The following is a 26,706-nucleotide window of genomic DNA, read 5'->3' on the forward strand; positions in this document are numbered from 1 at the left end:
AAACAGCCAACATGAAAAAACAAATAAACAAAAACAGTCAACATGAAACAAAATTAAACAAAAACAGTCAACATGAAACAAAATTAAACAAAAACAGTCAACATGAAACAAAATTAAACAAAAACAGTCAACATGAAACAAAATTAAACAAACAAAAACAGCCAAATCAAACAAACAAAAACAGTCAACATGACAAAACTTAACAAACAAAAACAGCAAACATGAAGCAAAGCTAACAAACAAACAAATAAACAAAAACAGTCAACATGAAAAAGTAAAAAACAAGACTTAACTGAACTATACAAATAAGCAACAAACAAAAACAGCCAACATGAAACAAAACTAAACAAACAACCAACAGGAAGCAAAGCAAACAACAAACAAAAACAGCCAACATGACACAAAGCAAAAAACAAGACTTAATTGAACCAAAAAAAGGCTTCATGAAGAAAGGACCCCCCCCCCCCCCACAAACAACAACAATATGATACCAAAACAAACAAAAAACTAACCCAAACCAACCACAAAGCAAAACAAAAACATTCAGTAGGTAAAAACAGCCAGATAATCACTACTAATGGCTCAATGATAATGTTTTCTTCCCCCAAGTTACCTGCATGAGAAACTGAGTCAGACAGTGCTTTCAGTATAAGTGTAGCAGCAGTTTACAATATTTAATGTCAAAGACCAGCTGTACTAGTCACCTGGAGTCTCTTTATACCCCTTTCCCAGCTCTGACTGCGATAATTAAGCTAGTAATTCCCACAGAGCTATTAATATTCAAGCAGAACAAGAATTAAAAATAAACATTATTAAAAGGACAGACTATATACTATTCTGTTTAGTCAGAACCAGACAACATCTGTATCATCATTAATGCAACAAAACACTACACTAAACAAACTAAACCAACACGAAATAAAACAATCACACAACTAATCTAAAATAAGGGAAAAAGGGAACAACAAAACAAAAAGGGACAAAAACAACTGAACTGAAACAAAGACGCGAAACAAAAATACAAACGAAAATAAAAGAAAGCAAAACAAAGCAAAGCAAACATCCCTGACACTTCAGATTAGCAAACAAGCATTTTGTTGTCACACACACACACACACACACACACACACACACACACACACACACACACACACACACACGTATATATATATATGACATTTGTTGTCATATATATAAATATCTTTATCTCATTCAAACATTCTGATATCATAAATTGCATGGAACCAATTTCCGACACTTGGCAAAGCATTGTTGCAGGGCATATTGCGTTAGTGACAGCTAATCCCACCGGAGATGAAATCGGTGCTGTGAGTGGGTGTGTGCTGCAAATAAGGTGTTTGATTACACCGAAAGAAATGAATTCTGGGAATAAAAAAAGAAAAAAAGAAGTCTAATCCTTGTACATGGTGAGAAAACATTTTAGCAGGTAAAGTCTATCTGATCATTACCAAGAAGCCACCTATCAAGCAAAGCATTATGGTCTGGTTTACATGGGAACAGGATGTCTGCTATCTGATGTTGGCTAATCATCGACCAGGTCAAGAGAAAAGATGATCTACTGCTGGTGTCTTTAACGATGAGAGCAACACGTGCAAAAATACAAACACAAAATCCCCTTGCAAAAATTTCTCTCTTGCACCTACATTGCAAGTCACAGGTAAAAGTGTGAAAGCAAATGTCCCTGTTATTCACAACAATGCAATGATGCAGTAATGACATAATGATATTTCACCTAAGATTTCACTTAATAGTATTAGTAAGGAAGATATAGTTATTATAGGCCTCATAAAGCTCAATTGTGTATGGGCAGAATGCCCGGGCACTGCTGCCCTCTACATGTCGAAGAAAGTAAAAACAGCCACACGTTACAGTTTAAAACCTGCCAGGCTTTATTTAAAGCTTGTGCAAAACACCTGAAAATAAGTTAAAAATCATACAAAGGCACTTATACAGCAAAGTACATCCATTTTCTGTGAATTTCCCCAAGAAGTTTTTAAAAAACTCTTCAGAAAGAAAACAAAATGAAGTCAGTGTGATAAGAAAATACCCGTCGGTTACTGAGTCAGTTTGTGGCATCAGCTGTTGGGTTGTAATACAGACTGTGGTGGCAATTCCAGCTGTGCAGTGGCCCCTGGGGGCCCGGGGTCCTCCTGGGACTGAAATCTGCCGGGAAAACCTTCCTGCCGCAACGCATCGCTAAAGACTGGAGGTGATTGGTCGTCTTCTCTGGAGTCTGAGGGGACTTCATCTGTGTCCTAGTTCGAGAAACAGGCAGTTTCACACATTTAATGAAGTTCATTCACATCTGATGACACCAAATAAAATGTCTGCCGGAAAAAAATCATGCATAATGACTTAAAACAAAAATGTATCTTTGGAGGGTTTTGAACTAAATAGCATAATGCAAATATTTTATTAGAGACTAGGTTGGTTTTTCATTGTTCACATGCCAATATATTCAGGTCACTAAACTTTTTTTCCTGATAATGAAAGTCTGTGTAAATAATAGTTTGTAGAAGAAATCCAATTTATACTTTCATGGTTTTTTATTTGCATGTGTACTGACTGATCTTTTTTTTTTTTTCAGAGACAATAAAAAGATTGTTTTACTTTAATGCTAAATTATGATGATGAAAATTCTAGACGATTTCACTATAAAAAAACATCCAAAAGTATTTTTGGGTTTGAGGCAAATAGTCTTGGTGCGGGAAAAAATATTTAAAAATATTTTATGGTGTTGTTTAGTCGTACTGAACTTTTTCTGAAGTAAAAAACAAGAAGCAGAAATTATACTTTACACAAATTTATTATACTTTAGACTATTTTATACTTTATTAAGTCGCCAGACAACACTGTTCAAATTTGGGCTTCATTTAAAAAAAAACAACAACATTTTTTTTTTTTGCATTAAATTGATCAAAAGATATTTAGAAATAAAAATATTTTTAATGTTAAGATTTCTATTTCAAAAAATGCTGTTCATTTAAACTTTCTATTCATCAAAGAATCCTGAAAAAAAAAACTGTTTTCAACACTGATAATAATTCAAGCAGCAAATCATCATATCAAAATGATTTCTGAAGTATCATGTGACTGAAGACTGGAGTAATGATGCTGAAAATTCAGCTTTGCATCACAGGAATAAATTACATTTCAAAATAAATTCAAATAGAAAACATTTATTTTAAATTGTAATATTTCACAATATTACTGTAATGTTATTGAACTAAATATATGCGCTCACCTTTCTGCCAAAGAATGCATTGAAAAAATGAGAAAACACTCAACATACAACATACTATTTTGAAAACATTTGGATCCATATTCATACTATCATCATCATCATCATCCTATTTTCCCATGATCCTACCTGAAGGTGCTGGACCTCAACAATGGGGTGCATCTTTGTCATCACGACCATCTCTCTGATTTGGTAAAAGAGAAGAACGACTGAAACCAACGGCGACCCGGAGGCAACCCAAGCAGGCTTATTCAGATCCTCCTGTTCTTCCTGGTGCCTCGTTTTCCGAGCTGGAAGTTTGGGCTCGGGTCGCGCTGGTGCCACCACGCCTGTTGTGTTCTGAACCAGGTCGATTGTCGCTATGGGAACAGGACTGGATGGGATAGGAATGTTCTCTGCTAGCATCTCCTCTGTGGAGGAAAATATAAACAATTTAGGATTTTTATTTATTTTACAATTTATGTAAAACTACATAAATCTCTTCTCCCAAGTTTTAAATGTTGAACAGCTATTCACTGTCATTATAAAGCTTTGATTAGTCAGGGCATTTTTTTTATATAACTCTTGTATTCGTCTCAAAGAAGAATGTCATACACACATAGGATGACTTGAGGGTTAATAAATAATTTTTTGGGTGAACTATCCTTTAAGTTACTTAGTGTCAATACCAACAAATTCAACAAAAATGTTTTTTTGTTATTCTGCAGCTGTTACTTTACAACATTAAACGATGCATGAGCTTGTGTTCCTCACCTTTTTTCTCATTCTGTCCAGTGATGCACATTATTAAGGAAAAGAAGAGCAAAATAACAAGCGAGGTCATTCCTATCCCTCTGAACGTTTCGGCAGCACCTGAAAAACAACCCACTGTTTATACACATACTAGCATTCGTAATGTCAAATGAAAAAAACAATCGTCAATGCACATACCAAAGTAGTAGACGAATATCCCGCCGACCATCGCTCCGCATCCCCTGCCCAGGCCGAGGTGGAGACCCTGCAGGATGCCCTGAGCTGACGTCCGAAGCGGCGGAGGTACGGCCGCGCTCAAATACGAGATACACGCCGCCCAAACAGACGCGTGCGTTATTCCTGCGCAGATACACAACGCGTTAACAGAACATTATACAAGATAATATAAAGCTTCAGTGACCAAAACATTCGTGGCTTAGATGTACAGGTCCTTTTCAAAAAATTAGCATATTGTGATAAAGTTCATTATTTTCCATAATGTAATGACAAAAAATAAACTTTCATATATTTTAGATTCATTGCACACCAACTGAAATAGTTCAGGTCTTTTATTGTTTTAATACTGATGATTTTGGCATACAGCTCATGAAAGCCCAAAATTCCAATCTCAAAAAATTAGCATATCATGAAAAGGTTCTCTAAACGAGCTATTAACCTAATCATCTGAATCAACTTATTAACTCTAAACACCTGCAAAAGATTCCTGAGGCTTTTAAAAACTCCCAGCCTGGTTCATTACTCAAAACCGCAATCATGGCTAAGACTGCCGACCTGACTGCTGTCCAGAAGGCCATCATTGACACCCTCAAGCGAGAGGGTAAGACACAGAAAGAAATTTCTGAACGAATAGGCTGTTCCCAGAGTGCTGTATCAAGGCACCTCAGTGGGAAGTCTGTGGGAAGGAAAAAGTGTGGCAAAAAACGCTGCACAACGAGAAGAGGTGACCGGACCCTGAGGAAGATTGTGGAGAAGGACCGATTCCAGACCTTGGGGGACCTGCGGAAGCAGTGGACTGAGTCTGGAGTACAAACATCAAGAGCCACCGTGCACAAGCGTGTGCAGGAAATGGGCTACAGGTGCCGCATTCCCCAGGTCAAGCCACTTTTCTTTTATTGCTCGAATGAAATGCACATTTTTTGAGATTAGAGGTTTTCATGAGCTGTATGCCAAATTCATCAGTATTAAAACAATTAAAGACCTGAAATATTTCAGTTGGTGTGCAATGAATCTAAAATATATGAAAGTTTAATCTTTATCATTACATTATGGAAAATAATGAACTTTATCACAATATGCATTTTTTTTTAGAAGGACCTGTATGTGTACAAATAATGTCTCATGACATGAGAAAAAAAAACCTTGAGTACAAAGAAAGAGAAGGTGGATAATAAGTCTTTAACACTAGTTCTTTGAACAGACAAAACATCAGTGTTGAATGTAAACAGACTTGATCCAGGTCTTCATTCCTATGTCTTCGCTCAGTAATTCATCCACCGCAAAGGGTTGTTGAAACTGACAATGTCAAACGGACTTGTTTTTTTCTCCTTGACTGAACACTGGCCTTTCTTTCTTCTGCACATCTCTTTACTATTATGACTAAAAATTAATGGTTTAAAACACATTTTGTATGATTGTTGTATCTGCATATTCCTAGGATTGAGAGCTTGATGGCTGGCTGTTCATACCTTGTAGCACTTCCATGGGCAGCACAGTCCAGGCGTTCTCCAGATACGAGATATAGAGGTAGCGTGCCGTGTTGCAGGCCAGGCCGATGTACAAAACTCTGACAAGGCAGAAACACAATACACAATTGTTATAAATACACCCGCATCAACCTTACAAAACATGTCAGGCTCATGTTACACCCCAAAAAATGTGCAGAAAAAGATGCATTTAAATTAAAGAAAAGTGCACACCATGAAAATAGGACAGCAGAGTATCAAATCAAACAAGTATAATTGCTATACAAAACATTTTGATGGGTGGTTTCATTTTCTCTATGCATGCAAATGATGACTCGTTATCTTAACTTCCTCTGTGCGTTAAACAAGAACATAGTTTAGCTTTAACTGCAGTCATATCACAGAAATCTTTATGGTCTGTGCATGTCGCCGATATAAAATATACAAATGTCGAACAGGAAGTTCATTAGATCTTTAACTGCCTTTTACAAGAAGTTGTATCGCCTGAACTTTTTTAAAGGTGAGATACGAATTTCAGCCATATGGTTTCCTCTACCTTAACTAGTTATAGAGAAACAGTTCAACACCAAAATAGCATGAATTCCCTCTTTGAAAGGAGCAATGCATTCTGGACTTGGGCCACTGCTAACAGAAAAGGCTTTGTGTTCTTGAACCAGGCCTTTTAACCAAACAATGCCTCACTGATCCCAGTGCAGACATAGAGTTGCAAGACAGTGCCACGAAGGCATGCTGATTCAAGGTCAGGATCCAGTGAGATGGTTTAGGTTACCTGGACTGAACTATGATGGTTTGATTCAGAAGCAGAAGGGGTGGTAGATGTGTGAAGTCAAATGTTCTGAAGAGAGTAGAAATCTTCCAAAGTATTTTCCTAACTGAAAGGGAACCTGATAAGTAGGTGCATCCCAATTTGCAGACTTGTGCACTATTTTATGCCGCTTTAAAATATAAACAGAGACTTTATGAATATGAAGACGGTACACTCTGAGTAATTATTAATGGGAGCAAGTGTAACGTCCAATATGGTGAATAAGCCCCACCTTCTAAATGAAAGAGCCAATCAATTAGTAAAATCATCACATCACTGCAACTGGCATAATCTCTAGTTGCTATAGAAACAGTCAAGTGTTCTGAGACATGCTCAGGACAGCGCATGCACATTAGCTTTGTCCAGGATGGAAAATGCAAAGTGCATAGTATAAGTGTGTAGTGTATAGTGCATCATTTGTGACACAACTTAAGTCATTTGAGACCCTAAATGTTGATTTAAAAAAAATGTGATGTTAGCATGTGGCTAAGCTAACATGATACACCAACAATATTAATATAATAATAATAATAATAATAATTTATTCAATTTATATAGCGCTTTTCAAGGCACTCAAAGCGCTTTACATTGAAGGGGGGAATCTCCTCAACCACCACCAATGTGCAGCATCCACCTGGATGATACGACGTTAGCCATATTGCGCCAGAACGCTCACCACACACCAGCTGATTGGTGGAGAGGAGACCGAGTGATTAAGCCAATCAGGAGAGGGGGATTATTAGGAGGCCATGATGGACAGAGGGGCCAATGAGCAAATTTGGCCAAGATGCCGGGGTTACCGAAGGACATCCTGGGATTTTTAAATGACCACGGAGAATCAGGACCTCGGGTTAACGTCTCATCCGAAGGACGGTGCTCTTTGTCAGTATAGTGTCCCCATCACTATACTGGGGTGTAAGGACCCACACAGACCCCAGGGTGAGCGCCCCCTGCTGGCCTCACTAACACCTCTACCAGCAGCTACCTAGTTTTCCCAGTTTGTCTCCCATCCAGGTACTGACCAGGCTCAGCCCTGCTTAGCTTCAGTGGGAAACACTTGGGTTACAGGGTGATATTGAATTTACTTCAATGAAAGATACTGGCAATGCTACCTTAGATATTGTTGAAAACTAAGAATTTTAAAAGATAACTTGATTTTGGCGCTTAATATATAATTTTATCCACATTTGTACCTGGAATGCACCTGTAATGCCTTAAAATAGTGCAACAAATGGATAGACCTTTGAACCTTATGGAAAGTGTATTACCGTAAAATACATTTATTGTCAATTGAAGAACCGATCAAAACTGATATATAGCTGGACTGAACCAAATCCAGATTCAAAACTGAACATTCTAATTCCAAGATGACAAAGAATCACAGGAACCTCACCTGATGTGTCCCACCAGTTCAATGACTTTATGGCTGGTGAAATAAGCAGCAAGCTCTGACACGTGACTTAGGACAGAGCAAACACCAAACAGCGTTGTAGTTCCTGTCAGATCCTGTAAATGCCAGTAAAGGAAAGTAAAAACAAACCCATAGCCAAAGCCCATGAACCAGGCCACGAATAGCACAGTGCCGTACTGTACGCCGCACAGCAGTCGCAACAAGTCCCAGAAGTGGAACTCCTCGGCTTGGACAATTGTTGTGGTCTCGGAGTTATTTGTCCCAGGGGAACCTCTAGCTTGGGCGTTTTGAGCGTGCTGGTTGCCTTCCTCGTTCTCTTCACAGTTGTCTTGGTGCTGAACATTAAACTTAAACTGAGTGGCAGTGATAAAAGCGACCGCCATTAATACTCCGAACACGATGAAGGCTGTCTGGTAGTTCTTGTAATTTTCCATGACGCATTCCATGTTGCCAATGACAAGGTTGGTGCTAGTGTGGTCGATCCAGATGCCGACGCAGAGCATGGCGATACCCCAGCCTAGAGATCCCCACATTCGCTGGAGACCGTAGCGGTCACGGTGCGGACCCAGGTACTGCAGCGTCACCTACAACAATCCAAATGGTCATGTACCTGTTTTAGACACAACAAATACATCTTTTCCACCAGAATGGTGCTGGAGCTGGTGCCAAAGGATCTAAAAATCCTCTCCCAGAACCAGGTTTCCACTAATTTGAGAGCTGAACAGCAATGAAATTCCTACATTCCAAGGATACTAAATTCCCCAAATTTATATGGCACATAATGAATGTTCCCAGGGTTAACTCTTACGTTCCTATGTTTGGGGCAGCTGTGACCTAATGGTTAGAGTCAGACTGGTAACCTGAAGATTGCCGGTTCGATTCTCAATACTGGAAGGAAATGGCATCAAACCCCCAGTCACTCCCGGGCGCCACAGCAAAATGGCTGCTCACTGCTCGGGGTGTGTATGTCCACGATTTGCAGTGTGCGTTTTCAATACTCACTACTCCTAAATGTGTGTACTAACTTGGATGGGTTAAATGCAGAGGACGGATGGTTACCATACTTTGTCACTTTCACTTACTTTAACCCTAACAAAATTCCTTGGGAACAGTCTACAAAATTCGTAAGTTTCCCAGCGCCGCAATAGACATTATTTTTAATGGAAGGATAGGCCTGTTTTCCACATATTAATTCAAATTAGAGGAACGAAATGTTTGATTTTGCATGGTGGTAGCTCAAAGTTTTTGTTTTTGTTTTGTTATTTTGGCTTTGAATTTCGTTAATTTTCGTTTGGTTTTTTTTAGAAATATGAACTGAATTTAGAAACAAAATACATTTTTGAAATGAAGATGGCATTTGGAGTGAGTACAAAATAATCTGTTCTCTGATTTAACGGCCTTTGTGAGTATAGGCTACACATATAAAAGTAGACAGTTTATAGTTTATAATTATGTCTTGCACATATCTGGCTAAAAATATCTATTGTACACTGCCATTGGCCTTAAGGACAATGTCAATCAGAATGCGCCGACTTCGTCGGCCATGGGTTAAAGAAAACCTAGCTTATTTAATTAGGGTTTGTTTAAATATTAGCCTATAATGTTGATTTGTTATCCCCGGTCTGTTCCGTTCTCGCACTCAATTTAGGCACGCTGCATTCTGATTGGTTCGGATAGCATACTGGGAGGTTGGGGCCAGGAGCTGAAAAAATCGTGCTATGAAGCTATTAAAAAAATTGCACATACTCAAATCGTGATTTTATTACGATTTCGATGAATCGCACAGCCCTACTGTAGATATGCTCCTAGAGTAACTTTTTATGATGCTACATAACCTGCCCAAAAGTATACATATTTTTACATAGAAAGACTCGTTGAAATCTTGGTCCACATCATCCAGATGAGTTGTTACTCAAGCTGCTAGATATTATCCCACCCCATGGCCACTAATATTTGCTTCTGATTCAAGACCAACAGGTTTTAGGGACTAGAATTGAGACAATTTTTCATGCCCAGAAGCACTGTTTCAGAAGTGGAAAAAGGTGGAGTGGCTCCAGATTGGAAAGTGGCTCAAGCACCAACACCCTTATAGTGGAAAATTGACTGTAGTTTTGTCTCATATCTATAGTTTAAATACAACAGAAGTTTATCATGGCCAATAAAATTGACTCTACTAACTGATATGCCATTATGTTCAGTTCATTTTGAGGAGAAAGTGTTACGTACCGTATCTACGATTGTAATAGCTGGAGCGCTGAAAAACTCGCCAACGATGATGACGAGCAGAATCAGCAGGAAAAGGGCATGAACCTGGTCCATGTTATATTCAGGAGGGGGCAGTTTTGGTTTCAATGTGGTACTTGGAGTAGTGCTGCTGGACGTTGTGTTTGTGCTGTTGGGGGTTGATGTTGAAATGGATGTACTTGGCTCAGGCATTGTGGTCGTGGTTTGGACAGATGCTGTCGTGTTAGCTGGGTTATCAGATGCCACAGTGAAACTCATGTTGGAATCCCGTTTGAACCGCTTTTCAGAGCTGTAGCCTGAAGACTGGGTTGTTTGCCAAGCGTAGTGTCCAATCAGATCCCTGCGCCGTCTCATCTGATTTGTTGTTAGGATAGAGCTAGCGTTGAGATAGATTGTCTCATTAGAAGTGTTAGTATGGATGGTTGTTACAATAGCTGTGGTCGTTGGGACGTTCTCTTTACACTTCAGGTCTGGTGGCTGCACAATGCCAATCCCACAATTGAAGAAGAGCCAACATAACATTGAGAACAATAAGACTGCTTTACCTTTCCTATAGCGATCGGCAACAATACCCCAAAAAGGGGCACTACAGAACTCAATAAAATATCGGATTCCCACTAGGAGACCACTTTGGGTGGGATTCATACCCAGCTGCTTGTAGTACAGCGCAAGAAGAGGATGGAGGGAACCATATGCAGCATAGAAGAATAAATAAAAGACTTTTGACACGAGGAGGCGGCGGTTGACCCGTAGGAACAATCTTTCGCAGCAGCCCATGTCGTGTTGAGGGGATGGAGTTGGTGGCGAATCGTTGGGTACATCGTTCTCAGATGGTTGAGATGGTTGATCTGTTTGAATCTCAAGCGACAGACGGTCAAAACGCTCAAGGTGTCTCCTTTTCAGCTCCTCTTCATCATCAGTTAAAATGGCTACACGGTCGTCTGCCATCTTTGCTAGGGTGCTTGGATGTTTCTAAAATTGGGTTAAAGATCATATTAACATATAAATGCCTAAACTAGGTTACAAAGGACATTTAAATTAAACAAAAGACACTGTTTATTAAAGCCACAATATGTAATTTTTCACAGCTAGAGGTCACTTATTCAAAACAAAGGCACAGCTTTATGATGGAGCTTTTAATATGCAACAGACGGCCAGTCATGTGTATGCTGTTTTATCATATTAGATACATTTGAGTGCGTTATAACGTTACTCTGTGCACACTGCAGTGAACTAGACTGAGATTAGGCATGGCAAAACATGGTACTTGCGGTAAATAAAGAAAAAGAGATCAAAACATTAAGATTAACTGTGTTGAGCTACATAACAATCATTAGTTATTAATTCTGTCGATTAATGTATCCAAACAGTTGCTCACCTGACTAATAAAACACATATTAAAGTGTCTTTGGTGTTTCCATAGTCATTGATGTCATTGAATGGCGACGCACGGACACATTCCATGTGCTGTTAAAATTGCTTATTTGTCTGGATTTAAACATTCTTGTAAACATTTGGAAAATTTAAGCACAGAAGTCAACAAAATATATAATATTATTGTAGTGGTTTTTGGATATTTTAATCTAAAAAATCTTACATTGTGCATTTAATAGTATATTCACAAAATATTTTGATGAAAATGTGATGCAAGTATACAGGGTCAGCTTTGATTCCATGTTACCATAAAAATCAAAATGGAAAATTCATATTTATTTATGGAATACTGCAGTATTAATTATAAAACAATTTTTTTTTAATCCATGTGCCCTCATAATCTTGAATCAAAATAACTTCCCCTCCCTTTGGCAGCAACATCTCCACCCTATTTTGAGAAGCTTCTAAGTTATGTCACAACAGGGAAGAACAGACTACTGCAACTTCCATTTCTTGCCGACTTTAAAAGACTGAGAAGAATGTTGAACAAAGTAAAAATATATATTTACAGATTATTGAGTTTCAGATAAAGTTAAACTTACTATCAGAACACAAATTATGCCATTAAAAACTTGTACAATAACATTATTTTGCAAGGCTATGTTCAGTATATCCTACTTACAATGAGCTAAAGTGCAAGTATACTAGCCACTGTATGCATGTTCTGTTCTGTACGAATACCCAGATGACCATATTCGCCAAAATAACTTTATTTATTGCCAAAACAAGGTCATGTGACAATGTAGCATAGCCTACTACTAGTATTGGTGCATAATGGACAGGGTTCACATATTATATCATAATAGTAAGCAGCATTCAGTGAATATCATGCCGTAAGTAGTAAACAAACTTATTCTCTACAAATAACGTATAAAGTTTATTATTATTGTGCAAAATACATAACATTCACAAAGACAAAACAAACTAAACAAAACAGAACAATTCGGGTTACATTAACACAAAGCATATCATGCTAGATTATATGTATAAAATAATATTTGAATATAACGTATATGAACATTGATAGTGACGTATATTGCTGAATGACGTGGTTTATGGCGCGCCTGTCTCAAAATGACCCACTTTTACGGAAGTACAAGCGCTTCCTTTACTGAAATGTATTTTAATAAAGGATAAACCGTGTTCGTTAGTCTTTCAGCTACCTAGAAACGTATTCGTACTGCTTCTTATGAAAACCTAAGCGACTAGCGGGCCACAAAACCGTCTCATATTCAATAATTGCAGGAAACGGCACAGAAAGTCCATCAAGCAAATGTTGTGTATATAATAGCATAATTAAAGTTAAATAACCGAACGCATGTAATGAGAAAACAGCCATTGTGCATTTACCTGTAGTCTCGGTACTTTCAGGTGAGTTGGCTACTTTGGAACAGACGTGTTTCGATGAAGAAGTTGATTTCCTTCCATTTCCAATGATTGTTTTGTTTAATTGACCGTGTTGTGGTATTATAGCTTACCTGCCAGTCCAAACAAGCAATTTCTCCCTTATTTAATGCCCTGTCAAGGCATTTTTGTTGCTTGGTGGCAAGACTCCAGCGTTCACCTGAGCACAAAGTGACTTGGGGCTTACCTCATGAATATTAATTAGGTGCTGACGTTGCTAGCTCAGTTTCTTCTGGAGAAGGCAGGGCTTCTGAGGACTGGCTGATAGAAAATGATAAAATTCCCTCATTTGTTTATTATATTCAGAAACGAATTAAAATGCTTCTCAGCTGCCATCAGTAAAATTAAAAATCAAAATGCAATAAAACTGTAGAATTAGTTTGTATATATCTGTTTTTACTTTACAGAAGCATTTGATGCTTGATTTACATGCTGGCGAATGAATTAAGCTGGGACCACTGCTGCTGCTGATGAAGAATATCTCTCAGCAGATGAGTGAAAAGCTCAGCACCTCTGATGAAAAAGAGCAGCAATGATTAAACAAACGGCACATAAAAGCACTGCCACGGCTGACCACCTCAAAACAAAATGGAGACAAGAACAAGAGTCAGCTAAAGTAAGAGGGCAAAGAAATGTACACATTTAAAATACAAAGTGCGTACAATAGTGCATGTGTATATATATATATATATATATATATATATATATATATATATATATATATATATATATATATATATATATATATATATATATATATATACATACACACACACACACAAAGCAAATGCCATGTGTCTGTGTAAATGCCTCCTCTACATGTGAGTTTGTCTCTCTAGATTTCATATGAAACAAACTTCTATGTTTCTGATGAGGTATCTCCCTTATATATACACATACACACACATGTATGTATATGTGTGTGTTTATGTATACAGACATAGACGCACACTCACACGCGATCTATATTATAGCTACACACACAGAGTAAAAACCAGGTTGTTTTTAATCCAACATTTTTAAGTGAGCACACATATTACTAGATGATTATCGATTTGATATTATATATGTATGTATATATATATACCAGTATATATTTATGAACCTAAAAAAAATCTGTAAAAACAAGGCACAATGAACTGTATTTATTTGACGTAATTTTCCATATTTATTTTTTACAGGTGTTTTACCTGTACTTTGAATTTTGGATTTTAAAAAAATCAGGTCTCCGAATTACTGGATAATGTCCTGGTAATAAGCTGCCAGTACTTTTTTAGTTATTTTTTGGTTTGCTTTCCATCATGGGTTGGAAAGTCATTATTTGAAATTATTACATAGTTCAATCGCAGCATCAAGACTGTTCTGCATTACATGCTGGGCTATACTAAGATATTTTGACGTATCACTCCAACGTTTCTTTTCTCACACTAACCCCCGGTTTTACAGACAAGCCGAAATACCAAGTTTGATTTTTAATTGAAGGCAACTTGCACTGACAGATCGCCATTGTTTTGTCTCAATATGCACACCAGTAATGCTTTTTTTTCTAAGGCATTTTTATAAAAGTCTGGCTTAAGCCCTGTCTGAGAAACCAGGCCAAAAATAGTGATTTAGCGCCATCTTGTGTAATAATGAAGTTAATTTGAACAAGTGTGGTAAACACATTTGGGTATTGTTTGTTAATTTAAAATGATTTCTCTTCGCGGAAGCTTTACATTAATTTCAAGTGAGTACATAGTATATATCTATCTGGTGACACAATGTTCACGTGACATTTTATTAAATCTTTTTATAAATTAGTAAGACATTTGAGAAGGAGTATAAAGCAAAAAGAATAGAAGATTAATATTCCTTTTTTACACGACTGTCATTAGTTCAATCTTGCGATGCATAGGACAAATCCTTGGCTTGCGTCCAATGCTTTTCTTTGTTCCTTTTCCCCCTTTTCTTCTCCGCCATGACGACGGCAGCCACAACAGTGATGACCACCGTGATCGTAATGACCAGGACAGTAATCATCTCGCCAACGCAGGGATCAAATTCTTCCAAACCTGGGCAGATTTGGTTGTAGTCGTCCAGGAACAGCCGTTTGACGTTACAGAGCTTCCGTAAGACTCGCTGCAGATCACAGTCACACTTCCATGGGTTTTCTTTGAGCATTATGTGCGTGCTGTACGTATTGAGACTCAAGAAAGTCTTGAAATGAATAGTGGAAAGGCTGTTGTTGGTGAGGTCCAGCAGAGCAAGACTGGTCAATGGCGAAAACACGCCGACGTCCAAGCAGTCTATCTGGTTGTACTGTAAATTTAGGACTTCGAGATTTCGTAGCATGGAGAAGACGCCATTTTTGAGAACCTTTATTTTGTTAGAGTCGAGATGTATCTGGCGTAGGGTACTCATGGACCCAAACGCCCTCATCTGGATCGTTTCGATATTGTTACGGCTGAGATTGAGTCTTTGGATTGCGTCCAAGTGGACAAAACAACTGCTGTTCAAGCTGGTCAAATTGTTCTCAGCCAATGAGAGATCTCGAAGAGAACCGAGACCCTGTGAAAACCCTTCGCTCAGAGATGAGATTTGGTTTCGGCTCAGGTCCAACCTCAACAGATCTTCCAGCATGAAAAACGCTCCGTCGGCTAACACGACAATGGCGTTGTCGTTGAGGAGCAGGACGCGAAGTCTTCGTGTGGTGTGGAAGGCTCGGGGCTGGATGACAGTCAAGTGGTTGTAGGACAGGTCCAGTAGCTCTGTGAATGGTGGAAGGGTTTCGGGCAGGCGGGTGAAATTGCTGTTGGTGCAGTTAGCGCTTTTGAGCTCCACATGGCAGCTGCAGTCACAGGTGAAGTTATGGTTCATTGAGATGGACTGGACCTCCAACACCAAGGGAAGCATGAACAACAGATGCATCCTGGAGGTTCTGTGGAGAAACAGAGTTTTTGTAAAGCCACATATGTTTCTGTCAAAACCATTCAGATGTAATATCCCAGGTCTTTACCAGGTAAAGATCTGGAATTTTATATTCATGTTTATAGGTTATTTTTCATTTATAAAATGCTTGTTTGAGTACATGATATATAATAGGGTCTGTATTTTATTATTTAATCAAATTCAATTAAATTATTTAATTTCTATATAATCAATAAAACATAGTTGTGCATAATAAGTATATGATTAATATTGTGTTGGTCCTACTTTTGAGCCCTGACCTGTCGAGGCATGGACTCCACTAGACCCCTAAAGGTGTGCTGTGGTATCTGGCAGCAAGATGTTAGCAGCAGATCCTTTAAGTCCTGTAATTTGCGAAGTGGGGCCTCCATGGATCGGACTTGTTTGTTCCGCACATCCCACAGATGCTCGACTGGATTGAGATCTGTGCAATTTGGAGGCATCTCAAACTATTTGTGCTCCTTGAACCATTCCTGAACCATTTTTGCTTTGTGGCCGGGCACAGTATCCTGCTCAAAGAGGCCACCAGGAAATACTGTTTACATGAAAATGTGAACATGGTCTGCAATAATGCTTAGGTAGGTGGTACGTGTCAAAGTAACATCCACATGGATGGCAGATTTCCCAGCAGAACAACACCCAAAGCATCACACTGCCTCCACCAGCTTGCCTTCTTCCCAAGGCAAGGCAAGTTTATTTGTATAGGATATTTCATACCCAATAGCAATTCAAAGTGCTTTACATAGAAATGTATTAAAATAGTCATACCATATATTATACATATATATGTACATTCCCATAGTGCATCCTAGTGTCATGTCTTCCCCAGGTAAGCGACACACACACACCCGGCCATCCACGTGATGTAAAAGAAAACCTGATTCATCAGACCAGGCCATCTTCTATTACTCCGTGGTCCAGTTCTGATGCTCAAGTGCCCACTGATGGCGCTTTCAGCAGTGGACAGGGGTCAGCATGGGCACCCTGACTGGTCTGCGGCTATGCAGCCCAATACACAACAAACTGTGATGCAATATCTATTCTGACACCGTTCTATCAGAACCAGCATTAACTTCTTGAGCAATGTGAGCTACAGTAGCGCGTCTGTTTGAACGGCCCACCCGGGCCAGCCTTTGCTCCTTACGAGCCTTGGCCGGCAATGACCCTGTCGCATAATGATATTACACTTTTAGAAGAAAAGGTTCTATATAGAACCTTAAAAGGTTCTATCGGCGCTGCCTATTTGGAACCCCTAAAGGTTCACTGCAAAAAATGCTTTTCTTACTTAGTATTTTTGTCTTGTTTCGTCCAAACATCTAAAAGTGTTTTTAGAGAGTTTTTGCTTAAAATAAGGAAAATAATCTGCCAGTGGTGTAAATTAAATCATCTTAAAACAATGGGGTAATCTTACCCCACTGGCAGATTATTTTTCTTATTTTAAGCAAAAATTCTCTTAATTTTTAGTTATTTTCCCCAAAACAAGACAATAATTTTTACTTAGTCTGGTAATCGTTTCTTAATGTATACATTTTTAGATATTTTAACTAGAAACAAGACAAAAACACTAAATAAGAAATGGATTTTTTTTTAAGTGCCAAAATGGTTCTTTCTTGTCATTATTGAACCTTTTTAGCATAAAAGGTTCTTTGAAGTATACTCAACTATACTTTTTAGGGGTTCCAAATACGTAGCGCCGAAAGAACCTTTTCTTCTAAGAGTGCATATGTTTTAATAATATATAATACTAATAATCATATCTAATATATTTCTATAAAATGTAATCTATATTATTATTTTCTGAATATATTACAAACATTTGCCCAAACTCAACTATCAGTTAGGCATTGTTTAGATTTATAATTGTTCTTTATTATAATATAATTTGAATATGAAATTGTTATTTTGATGCACTGTGATATAGCATTCATGTCATTGTACATTGTACAATACAAAATGAACAATCTATTGTGTCTCTAAGATGAATGTTTCCGTTATGTGCATTGTTAGATCATTATCAGCTTTTAATTGTGGATCCAGTATGGGTTTGTGGATCTTTTAAACACTGAAACACAACTTTTTTCCCAATATAAACTGTAATAAACAGGACAATTACATGTTGAGCTGCACTAGGTGTTACCATACAGGTGAGTAAACGAACATTGAAAGCCTGTTACACAATTACTGTTCAAGGACTTGTGTTGAACTTACGTATATGTGGTTTTTTTTGTGATCAAAAATTATATTTGAGGTTAAAATTTATAGGAAAGAAAAATCACAGGTTGTTTAACTAGTCCCTTTTTTTCTTTCCCCCTTTATAACCTATACAAAATTATTCTAAATTGTCATGTGGTATGACAAGTACAAATATTCCAATAGTTTTCAGAAGTACAAATATAATATCTCATTTACAATTACAAAACAGCATTGCGATTTACAATATATAAACCCGTAATTAACAACACAGAATTTCAACACATTGGGCATGTGTTGTGTTGTGATACCTATTGTATCTCACATCCTCTGTCAGGACGCAGATCATATCTTAAAAACCCTCCTGCACTATGCTTAGGGTTTGCTTTAGCTCGGAAAACTTAAGTTTACGTAGTCTACTTGCGTAGTCAAAAGTAAGTATAAATTGTCTCTTACCTGAGATTAGTGTCTGTCATCAGAGGAGCAGCTGCAGGTGTGTGTCTGTGCACACGAGACTGTGTGTGTTTTGAGCCGGGGGGGAAACGCAATTGTACAGGAGCAGCTGTTGGCAGAGAAGAGAAAAGAGAAAGAGCAAAGTGATTAATATTTCACGTTGGCAGCGGAGGGCACAGACACAGCGAGGGGGGTGCAAACTGCATCACTTCAGGAGAGCAATCATGAATTTTGCATTATTCAAAACTGACATATAAACATATAAAATGAGCCAAAATGTAAATCTAAAGAAGAAAATAAAGAAGAGACATTGAATGAATTAGTGGACTGACTACTTTTTTCGGAGGATCATTTTTTCTTTCTTTATGTAAACAGGGTACTTGATCATATTGTTTTTACAAATTTATCTGGTTACATGGTTAAGATGATGTTGACTGGATACATAGCAAAAATCTATTTTATTTCGAAATACAGTAGTGGCCAAAAGTGATAGTTGTAGTTGACGTGTAGTTCACATTTTTTATATTTATTGTGCACTTTTTGTGAAAAGGTGATTAAAAATGGTGAAAAAATGTAACATTTAGACAATCTTTAATTATACATTCCTATATTGTTTTCATGACCCTACAGGTTCAATTAAACCCTCAAAATATGAGGAAAATACTGCAATACAAGAAAAAGCATACCTTGACTACAACATACTCAGTTCATATTTTGCTGATTCTCTGATTCTGTTAATCATTTTTAGTTTGACAACCTGGCAAAAAAGTTTCTGCATGTTTCATTGCATTATCATTACAATACGCTTACAAAATCCCCTTTTAAATAATAGTTAGGCTAAAAAAAGTCCTTAAATAAAATTTGTCCATTTCCAATAGCACATTCCAATCCTCCTTGTATTTTTTATTGATATAATATATTTTTGAACAGAAAAGTAGAAGATTATTCTTATTTGAAACTGTATGTATTTAAACGTTTATCCCATTTGTGACGCCAAGTTTTACTGACGTACCAGAGTAAATGATCTCATAGCATGGTGCATTATGGGATATTCTCCTTCCATCTTTTATACATTATAAAAGCAGATTCATAATAACTCTCTGGATTGGGAAAAACAAATCTCATCCATTTCAACTATGAGTGCAGTTTCTTCTTACACCAGCATTAATGTCCGTCTATATATCCTGTCCATCTACATGCAGATGACAGATTTAATGAAACAAGGAGCAAAGGTTAAAACCAGCTTATTTCTTTGTGTTTGGGATATTACTAGAGGGATAAAACAGAAAAAACCCTGTTGAGCTTTCCATCCATCTTCAGATCGGTAAAAGTAAGGAGGGATAGAGAAAGTGGGATTAGATCTAAAGCTCTCCAAAGCCTCACTTTGTCCTGCATTATTTCAGTTCTGCTGAACACAATGTTATGTAGAAATAATGTGATAGATTAAAAAATATATATATATTGTATGTATTTATTTTGTACCTTAAGTTATTGGTTCAATATTGATTGGATTGACCTAATTTGTCCTCCCCATTCCTTCAGTATTGGCCGGTGAGACCAGGTGGGCGGCCACTGTTCACCTGAACCCCTCAGATCATGTAACTGTGCAGGTATCAGCGGAAGGAGGGTTGAGTTTCATCCAGGACCTCTGATATAAACTGAAGCTCTGACCTAAAAAGACCTAAATCAAAGGAACTGTTGATGTATTAGCTGTTTTCTTTAGTATCTACTAGTATTGCCTTCCCTTGATATATTTTTAATATTGTTATGTATTTATTAATGAATTGTGAACATAATATACACAATACTTATGATGCATCATGATAAAAAGTTAAAAAAGGTAAACAGCTTATTAGTTTATATGCATTTAAACAGTACTGCCATACTTAGACAGACAGACAGACAGACAGACAGACAGACAGACAGATAGATAGATAGATAGATAGATAGATAGATAGATAGATAGATAGATAGATAGATAGATAGATAGATAGATAGATAGATAGATAGATAGATAGATCTAGAAGACAAACACATCCAGCTCCAGCTGTAGTCAGACAACCTGGTGCTGCTGTCACCCATCGCACAGGGACTATAGCAGCAGCTGGACCTGCTGGAGAACTACTGCCAGAACTTGGCCCTGCCAGTAAACCTCACAAACCCAGATGTCAGGAACACATACAACAGTTCAGTCTAGGCAGCACCACCCTAGAGCACATGATGCAGTACACTTACCTCAGCCTGGTCATGACTGCATCTGGGAGTTTCAGTATGGCGGTGATACTCTCAAAAATAAAGCTTGAAGAACTCTATATCACATTAAGTAAAAACATCAAACTCCAGTTTGGTGTAAAATCTTTGATAGTGTGATTCAGGCCATAGTACTTCATGGAAGTCCAGTGTTCGGCATTTTGCGTACGTGAGTTTTTGTTGTAGATGTCTTAAAAAAAAAAAAAAAAAAAAAAAATTTGTTGTGTATTGTGCTAATTAATTGAGATTTCTTACAGGTTGTTGGCCTTGTCTGTTTCATTGCTTCTATTACTCTCCCCTTTTTTGTAAGTCGCTTTGGATAAAAGCGTCTGCTAAATGATTAAATGGAAATGGAAATGGAAGTGAGGTTTCGGGTCCACTCAGTGATCAGAGCTACACTAGGTGGGACAGACTTCCAACAGAAGCCATTCCAAAGAATTCTGAAAAATGATTCTAAAACTACCAAGAAAAACACCCAATAATGCATGTAGGGCAGAATTAGGCCGATTCCCATTTATTATTAATCTGCAAAAAAAGAGCCCTCATTTTCTGGATGCACCTAAAATCAAGTCGCACAGAATCGCTACATTTTTAAAGCAGCGCAAACCCAAGAACTGAAACACGAAAAAAGTCCCCTCAGTTAGCTGGCTCTGAGACTTTCTAACCCGACTATCTCTACTAACACTAACCAGTCTCAAACCCGCACTGCCTCAAAAAATCAAACAATCAAAAAATACATATCTGGAACATTGGGATAAGGAAACTAATACACAAAGTAAATTCCATCGAACTCTAAATTCAAGTTATGATTTGGAAGAATATCTCCAGTGTCAGAGACGGATCCTGACGGGCACAGTGAGCACAATCCGGACATCGAGACGGGCAGGCACAGAAAGAGCTGGTTACCCAGAGAGCAAAGGGTGTGTGTTCAGTGTAGGACAGAAGAGACTGAGATGGAGATGCACTTCCTCCTTGACGGTCACATATACATATCCATAAGAGACATCTACAAATTCAATAAATGAATAAATAACTTTACACGCCATGACTGAAATAGAACAAATAAATATAATGGGAGAGGGAGAGACAGCAGCACTGGCTGAGATATGTGGAGATGTGCCACAGCCTGAGAGACAGCAGGTGCATGTGTGTATTGCGTCTGACCACAGTGTGTTTCCCTACTGTTCACCAGAGTGACCCTCAGTATGTGCGAGTGTATATACACTGATCAGGCATAACATTATGACGGGAAGTGAATAACACTGATTATCTCTTCATCACAGCAGCTGTTAGTGGTTGCTGGGTGGGATATATTAGGCAGCAAGTGAACATTTTGTCCTCAAAGTTGAGGTGTTAAAAGCATGAAAATGGACAAGCATAAGGATTTGAGCGAGTTTGACGAGGGACAAATTGTGATGGTCAGGGCAGCTCCAAAACTGCAGCTCTTGCGGGGTGTTCACGGTCTGCAGTGGTCAGTATCTATCAAAAGTGGTTCAAGGAAGGAACAGTGCTGAACCAGCGACAGCATCATGGGCGGCCAAGCCTCATTAATGCACGTGGGGACTGAAGGCTGGCCCGTGTGGTCCAATCAAACAGACGAGCTACACACCTTCAGGGTTTAGTGGAGTTCATGTCTCTATGGGTCAGGGATGTTTGTTACAAAAGGGGGACCAACACAATTTTAGGTGGTCCTAATGTTATGCTTGATCGCTGTATATGTTAAAAAAACTGTGGTAACAAATGTCCTAATTTGTTATACTGCTTATTTAAGTTGAATTAATTTATGTTATGTTTCAAAGCAGCTTCACAATGGTAACAAGATAATAATGCAACAGAATTTAATAGAAAGTAATAGTTAAATATTTAGTTTCCCCAACTGAGCAAGCCAAAAGCCAAAGGCAATTGGGATGACGGTGGCAAGGAACCAGACAGACAGACTAGATAGACAGACAGATAGAAAGGCATTAGACAGACATATAGATAGATAGATAGATAGATAGATAGATGGATAGATGGATAGATAGATAGATAGATAGATAGATAGATAGATAGATAGATAGATAGATAGATAGATTACTCACTGTTGAAGAGGATCTGCTGGCATCATATGCAGTGTGAGGATCCAGTGCAGTGTGTGAGACAGTCATTCTTCACTCACTAGTGATTTGTGCTGTTTGGTGGGATTACTTTGGTGAGATGCTTCATCTCAGAGTAAACACAGCGGCTGATGAGCAGCCTGTGAGAGTTTGAGTGAGACACAGATGAGACTGTAATCCTCGGCCTGCATTCACTGGATTACAGGATGGTCAATTCATTTTCGTTTATCTATCTATCTATCTATCTATCTATCTATCTATCTATCTATCTATCTATCTATCCATCCATCCATCCGTCCGTCCGTCCGTCCGTCCGTCCGTCCGTCCGTCCGTCTATCTATCTTGACCTGGACTTTTTGAAGCACCACCTTCTGCTCTAAATCCTGTTGTATATCAGTATTGCTTTTATTTAATCTCCACATGGCAGTTGTACAAGAAGTGCCACTAGGGGTCCCGCTGGCATTAATGCTGTCTGTGCAGTTCTCTTCCCGACCAGCAGAGGTCAACAGCGTTTAACATTTAAACCATCATTGCGCCAGGGAGAAACACATCGGAGATCCTGGAATGGTGCAGCGAGTGGGCCATAGATAACTGCGCAAAAACACAGACCACCCATTAGATTATGTTTATAACAAAGCTTTAAAACACCACCCCCTCTCTCTTTCTCTGTCTCACCGAGTCTCATCCAGCCGTTCTGTAAACATACGCTCCAAAAACACTGAACATGAACTTAAATCATCCGAGTCTAATGAGTCACAGGATGAATCAGATGCTTGGTAATGAAGTTAAATGTAAAAACAGAGGGTTCAGTGGAAAGTCATATCCCGTTACAAAAGGGTATTGTTTGCAGACTATATTGTGCAGTGATGGTATCAGATAGTAAAACCATGGTATTCATTACTCAAAGTCATCAAATCACCAAAAGACAAATTAAAGTAAGGTCTAAAGTATTTCAAACGGTTTAATTCACCATCACAGCAATGTTTCTGTTTTTATGTTTAATTAATGATAAAAAGGGGCTCCTACTTAATCCAAGCAAACCAGCAGAATTGTGAGTAAAAACAGCTGTGCGACTTCTGATTACTTACATTTACACTGGTGGAGTTAACTGGGGCAGAGGGGATATAGAGATAGAGAGGATTGTACATCCCATGGTGGACAGACTGTCTGGTAAAAAAAAAAAAAAAGGAAAAAATTGAAAGACTTTGAACTGATGACATTGATGTTGTGGGCAGGAATGCCAAGAGCTCAGCCGAGAGAGAAAGAGACACTTACTAAAACAGACAGATCAAATGTAACACCCCTCGTGTTTTACTGCAGGGGAAAAGAGGATTGAGAGCGACAGAGAAAAAGGTTACTAGGAGAGGAAAGCCACTGTATCCACAGAAGCGTCATCCTCATTCAAACCGAAAACCACGTGCAGGTTTTTTAATTGTTACAACTTACAGGTGAAAATATGTTTGTCTTGATTCTGTAGCATAACTAATCCATTTACAGGTCTATATTGTTGTGTCCCAAAATTGAAAGTAAGGACAAAAGTGCCTGGATGATGTGCTTTTTTTGTATGCATAGGCAGTGTTGGGGAAAGTTACTTTTGTAGTTACTTGAAAAAAAGTAATCTGATTACGCAACTTAATTACTTATAATGCATTATACCCAAAATAGGCTCAGCCTCAGACATCACGCCCTCGGATCGTTGGCTGAATGTCTGATGCATTTGGGACAACACTTCAGAAGTTAAAAATCTGATTGGTTGAACTCTACAAGATGTCTGCGAGACGCGCGTGTTGCATTCTGTGCGCCTGGAAACAAATCCCGTGAACCCAAACTCCCTCGGGAGCGCTTACCAGGATCAACTAAACGCTGGATTACCGAAAGTATGTGAAGTTCTCCATTGTTGCAGTAAACTTACACAACGTTCTTCAATGAATCATTTATAAATACATGCCGGACTATTATTGCAAGGACATCGATTTTACATTTTCACGCTCCTAAACATGATGCGGAACAAATATATGTACAGTGCCTCGCGAAAGTATTCGGCCCCCTTGAACTTTGCGACCTTTTGCCACATTTCAGGCTTCAAACATAAAGATATAAAACTGTAATTTTTTGTAAAGAATCAACAAGTGGGACACAATCATGAAGTGGAATGAAATTTATTGGATATTTCAAACTTTTTTAACGAATTAAAAATTGAAAATTTGGGCGTGCAAAATTATTCGGCCCCTTTACTTTCAGTGCAGCAAACTCTCTCCAGAAGTTCAGTGAGGATCTCTGAATGATCCAATGTTGACCTAAATGACGATAAATAGAACCCACCTGTGTGTTATCAAGTCTCCATATAAATGCACCTGCACTGTGATAGTCTCAGAGATCCGTTTAAAGCGCAGAGAGCATCATGAAGAACAAGGAACACATATTCAACACAGATAAATTGTGATGACAAGAAAACTGGGCCAGAGCATCACAAAAATCAGTATTGATCAAAAGTGGTTCAAGTAAGGAACAGTGGTGAACTGGTGACAGGGTCATGGATGGACAAGGCTCATTGGCGCACGTGGGAAGTGAAGGCTGGCCCGTATGGTCCGATCAAACAGACAAGCTACTATGGTTCAAATTGCTCAAGAAGTTAATGCTGGTTCTGACTGGAAGGTGTCAGAATACACAGTGCATCGCAGTTTGTTGTGTATGGGGCTAAATAGCTGCAGACGAGTCAGGGACCCCTGACCCCTGTCCACACCAAAAGCACCAACTGTGGGCACTTGAGCATCACTTAAGAAGGTAAGTAGGCGGAGGCAGTTTGATGCTTTGGCCAATGTTCTGCTGAGGAACCTTGGGTCCTGCCATCCATATAGATGTTACTTTGACACATACCACCTACCTATGCATTGTTGCAGAACATACACTCTTTATTCCCTGGTGGCTGTAGCCTCTTTCAGCGGAATAATGAGCCCTGCCATAAAGCAAAAAATGGTTCAGGAACAGTATGAGGAGCACAACAACAAGTTTGAGGTGTTGACTGTGGGATGTGTTGAAAAAACAAGTCCGATCCATGGAGGCACTATCTCGCAATATATATTTTCATCTATCTATATTATTTATTTCTCCAGCATTTTTAATTCAATAGTGCTGTTTGCAATGCTTCATGGGATTGTAGTTCTTGCAATGACTAAAGCCTTTTTGCTGCGTTCACACCGCACGCGAATGACGTGAATAAATCGCGCTATTCGCACGAAGTTGGACGCGTGAACATTTTGAATCCATTCGCTTCATTCGCGTTTGAAATTCGCTTCATTCGCGTGTGACATTCACTACACAACAGACGCAAATTCGCGTCATGGGAGGGGGTTCTGCCAGGCAGCGGCAGTCGGCAGAAGGACTAGCCGAGTTAAGGCTGCTCTCACCGGGGTTGATGAGCGCTGAGCTTCTGGTGATCGCCCGGGTCTCACACCTCCGAAAACACCAGATCAAATTTTCAAATAGGAGCTCTCTTAATAAATAAATCACATATTTGAGCTTTAAACAACTACATTCTCGCCTGAAAATTACTCTGGCCTCGGGGTTTCTCCTATGGGTTTCCCATCCGTCAATTCAACACGTGACAGCAGTAAGCAAGCTCCTCATTGGTTAACGTGGCGCAAATATCTGCCAAAGTTCAAAATTTTCAACTTGAGCGATTCGCGCGAATCACGTGATCAAAACGCTCAATTCGCGTGATCCTTGCCGCGTCATTCGCACAAATCGCGCTATTC

At 38.6% G+C, this 26,706-nt stretch overlaps 2 protein-coding genes across 3 annotated transcripts; both read right to left on the reverse strand.

Annotated features, from left to right (window-relative positions):
- Window positions 1-1,886: 1,886 nt before the first annotated feature.
- Window positions 1,887-13,597, reverse strand: mfsd6a (major facilitator superfamily domain containing 6a). The gene is made up of 8 exons (XM_067415726.1): window positions 12,963-13,597; window positions 10,161-11,150; window positions 7,917-8,518; window positions 5,701-5,798; window positions 4,193-4,354; window positions 4,016-4,114; window positions 3,392-3,672; window positions 1,887-2,276 (listed from the first exon to the last, which is right to left on the reverse strand). Exons 2-8 carry the CDS (start codon window positions 11,124-11,126, stop codon window positions 2,097-2,099), a joined length of 2,388 nt encoding a protein of 795 aa, XP_067271827.1. The 5' UTR covers window positions 11,127-11,150; window positions 12,963-13,597; the 3' UTR covers window positions 1,887-2,096.
- Window positions 13,598-14,779: 1,182 nt separating this feature from the next.
- On the reverse strand, window positions 14,780-23,221 carry LOC137040251 (leucine-rich repeat-containing protein 15). 2 transcript variants are annotated; one of them, XM_067415727.1, is made up of 4 exons: window positions 22,937-23,221; window positions 20,088-20,286; window positions 18,609-18,714; window positions 14,780-15,933 (listed from the first exon to the last, which is right to left on the reverse strand). In XM_067415727.1, the coding sequence occupies exons 3-4, from the start codon at window positions 18,626-18,628 to the stop codon at window positions 14,892-14,894; spliced, it is 1,062 nt and encodes a 353-aa protein (XP_067271828.1). In that variant the 5' UTR covers window positions 18,629-18,714; window positions 20,088-20,286; window positions 22,937-23,221; the 3' UTR covers window positions 14,780-14,891. The 2 variants fall into 2 exon arrangements, with proteins under 2 accessions (XP_067271828.1, XP_067271829.1); XM_067415728.1 differs by having other exon boundaries at window positions 20,088-20,300.
- Between the last annotated feature and the right edge of the window lie 3,485 nt (window positions 23,222-26,706).

The sequence above is a fragment of the Pseudorasbora parva genome, chromosome 14 (genome assembly GCF_024679245.1).
Source record: "Pseudorasbora parva isolate DD20220531a chromosome 14, ASM2467924v1, whole genome shotgun sequence".
NCBI lineage: Eukaryota > Metazoa > Chordata > Actinopteri > Cypriniformes > Gobionidae > Pseudorasbora > Pseudorasbora parva.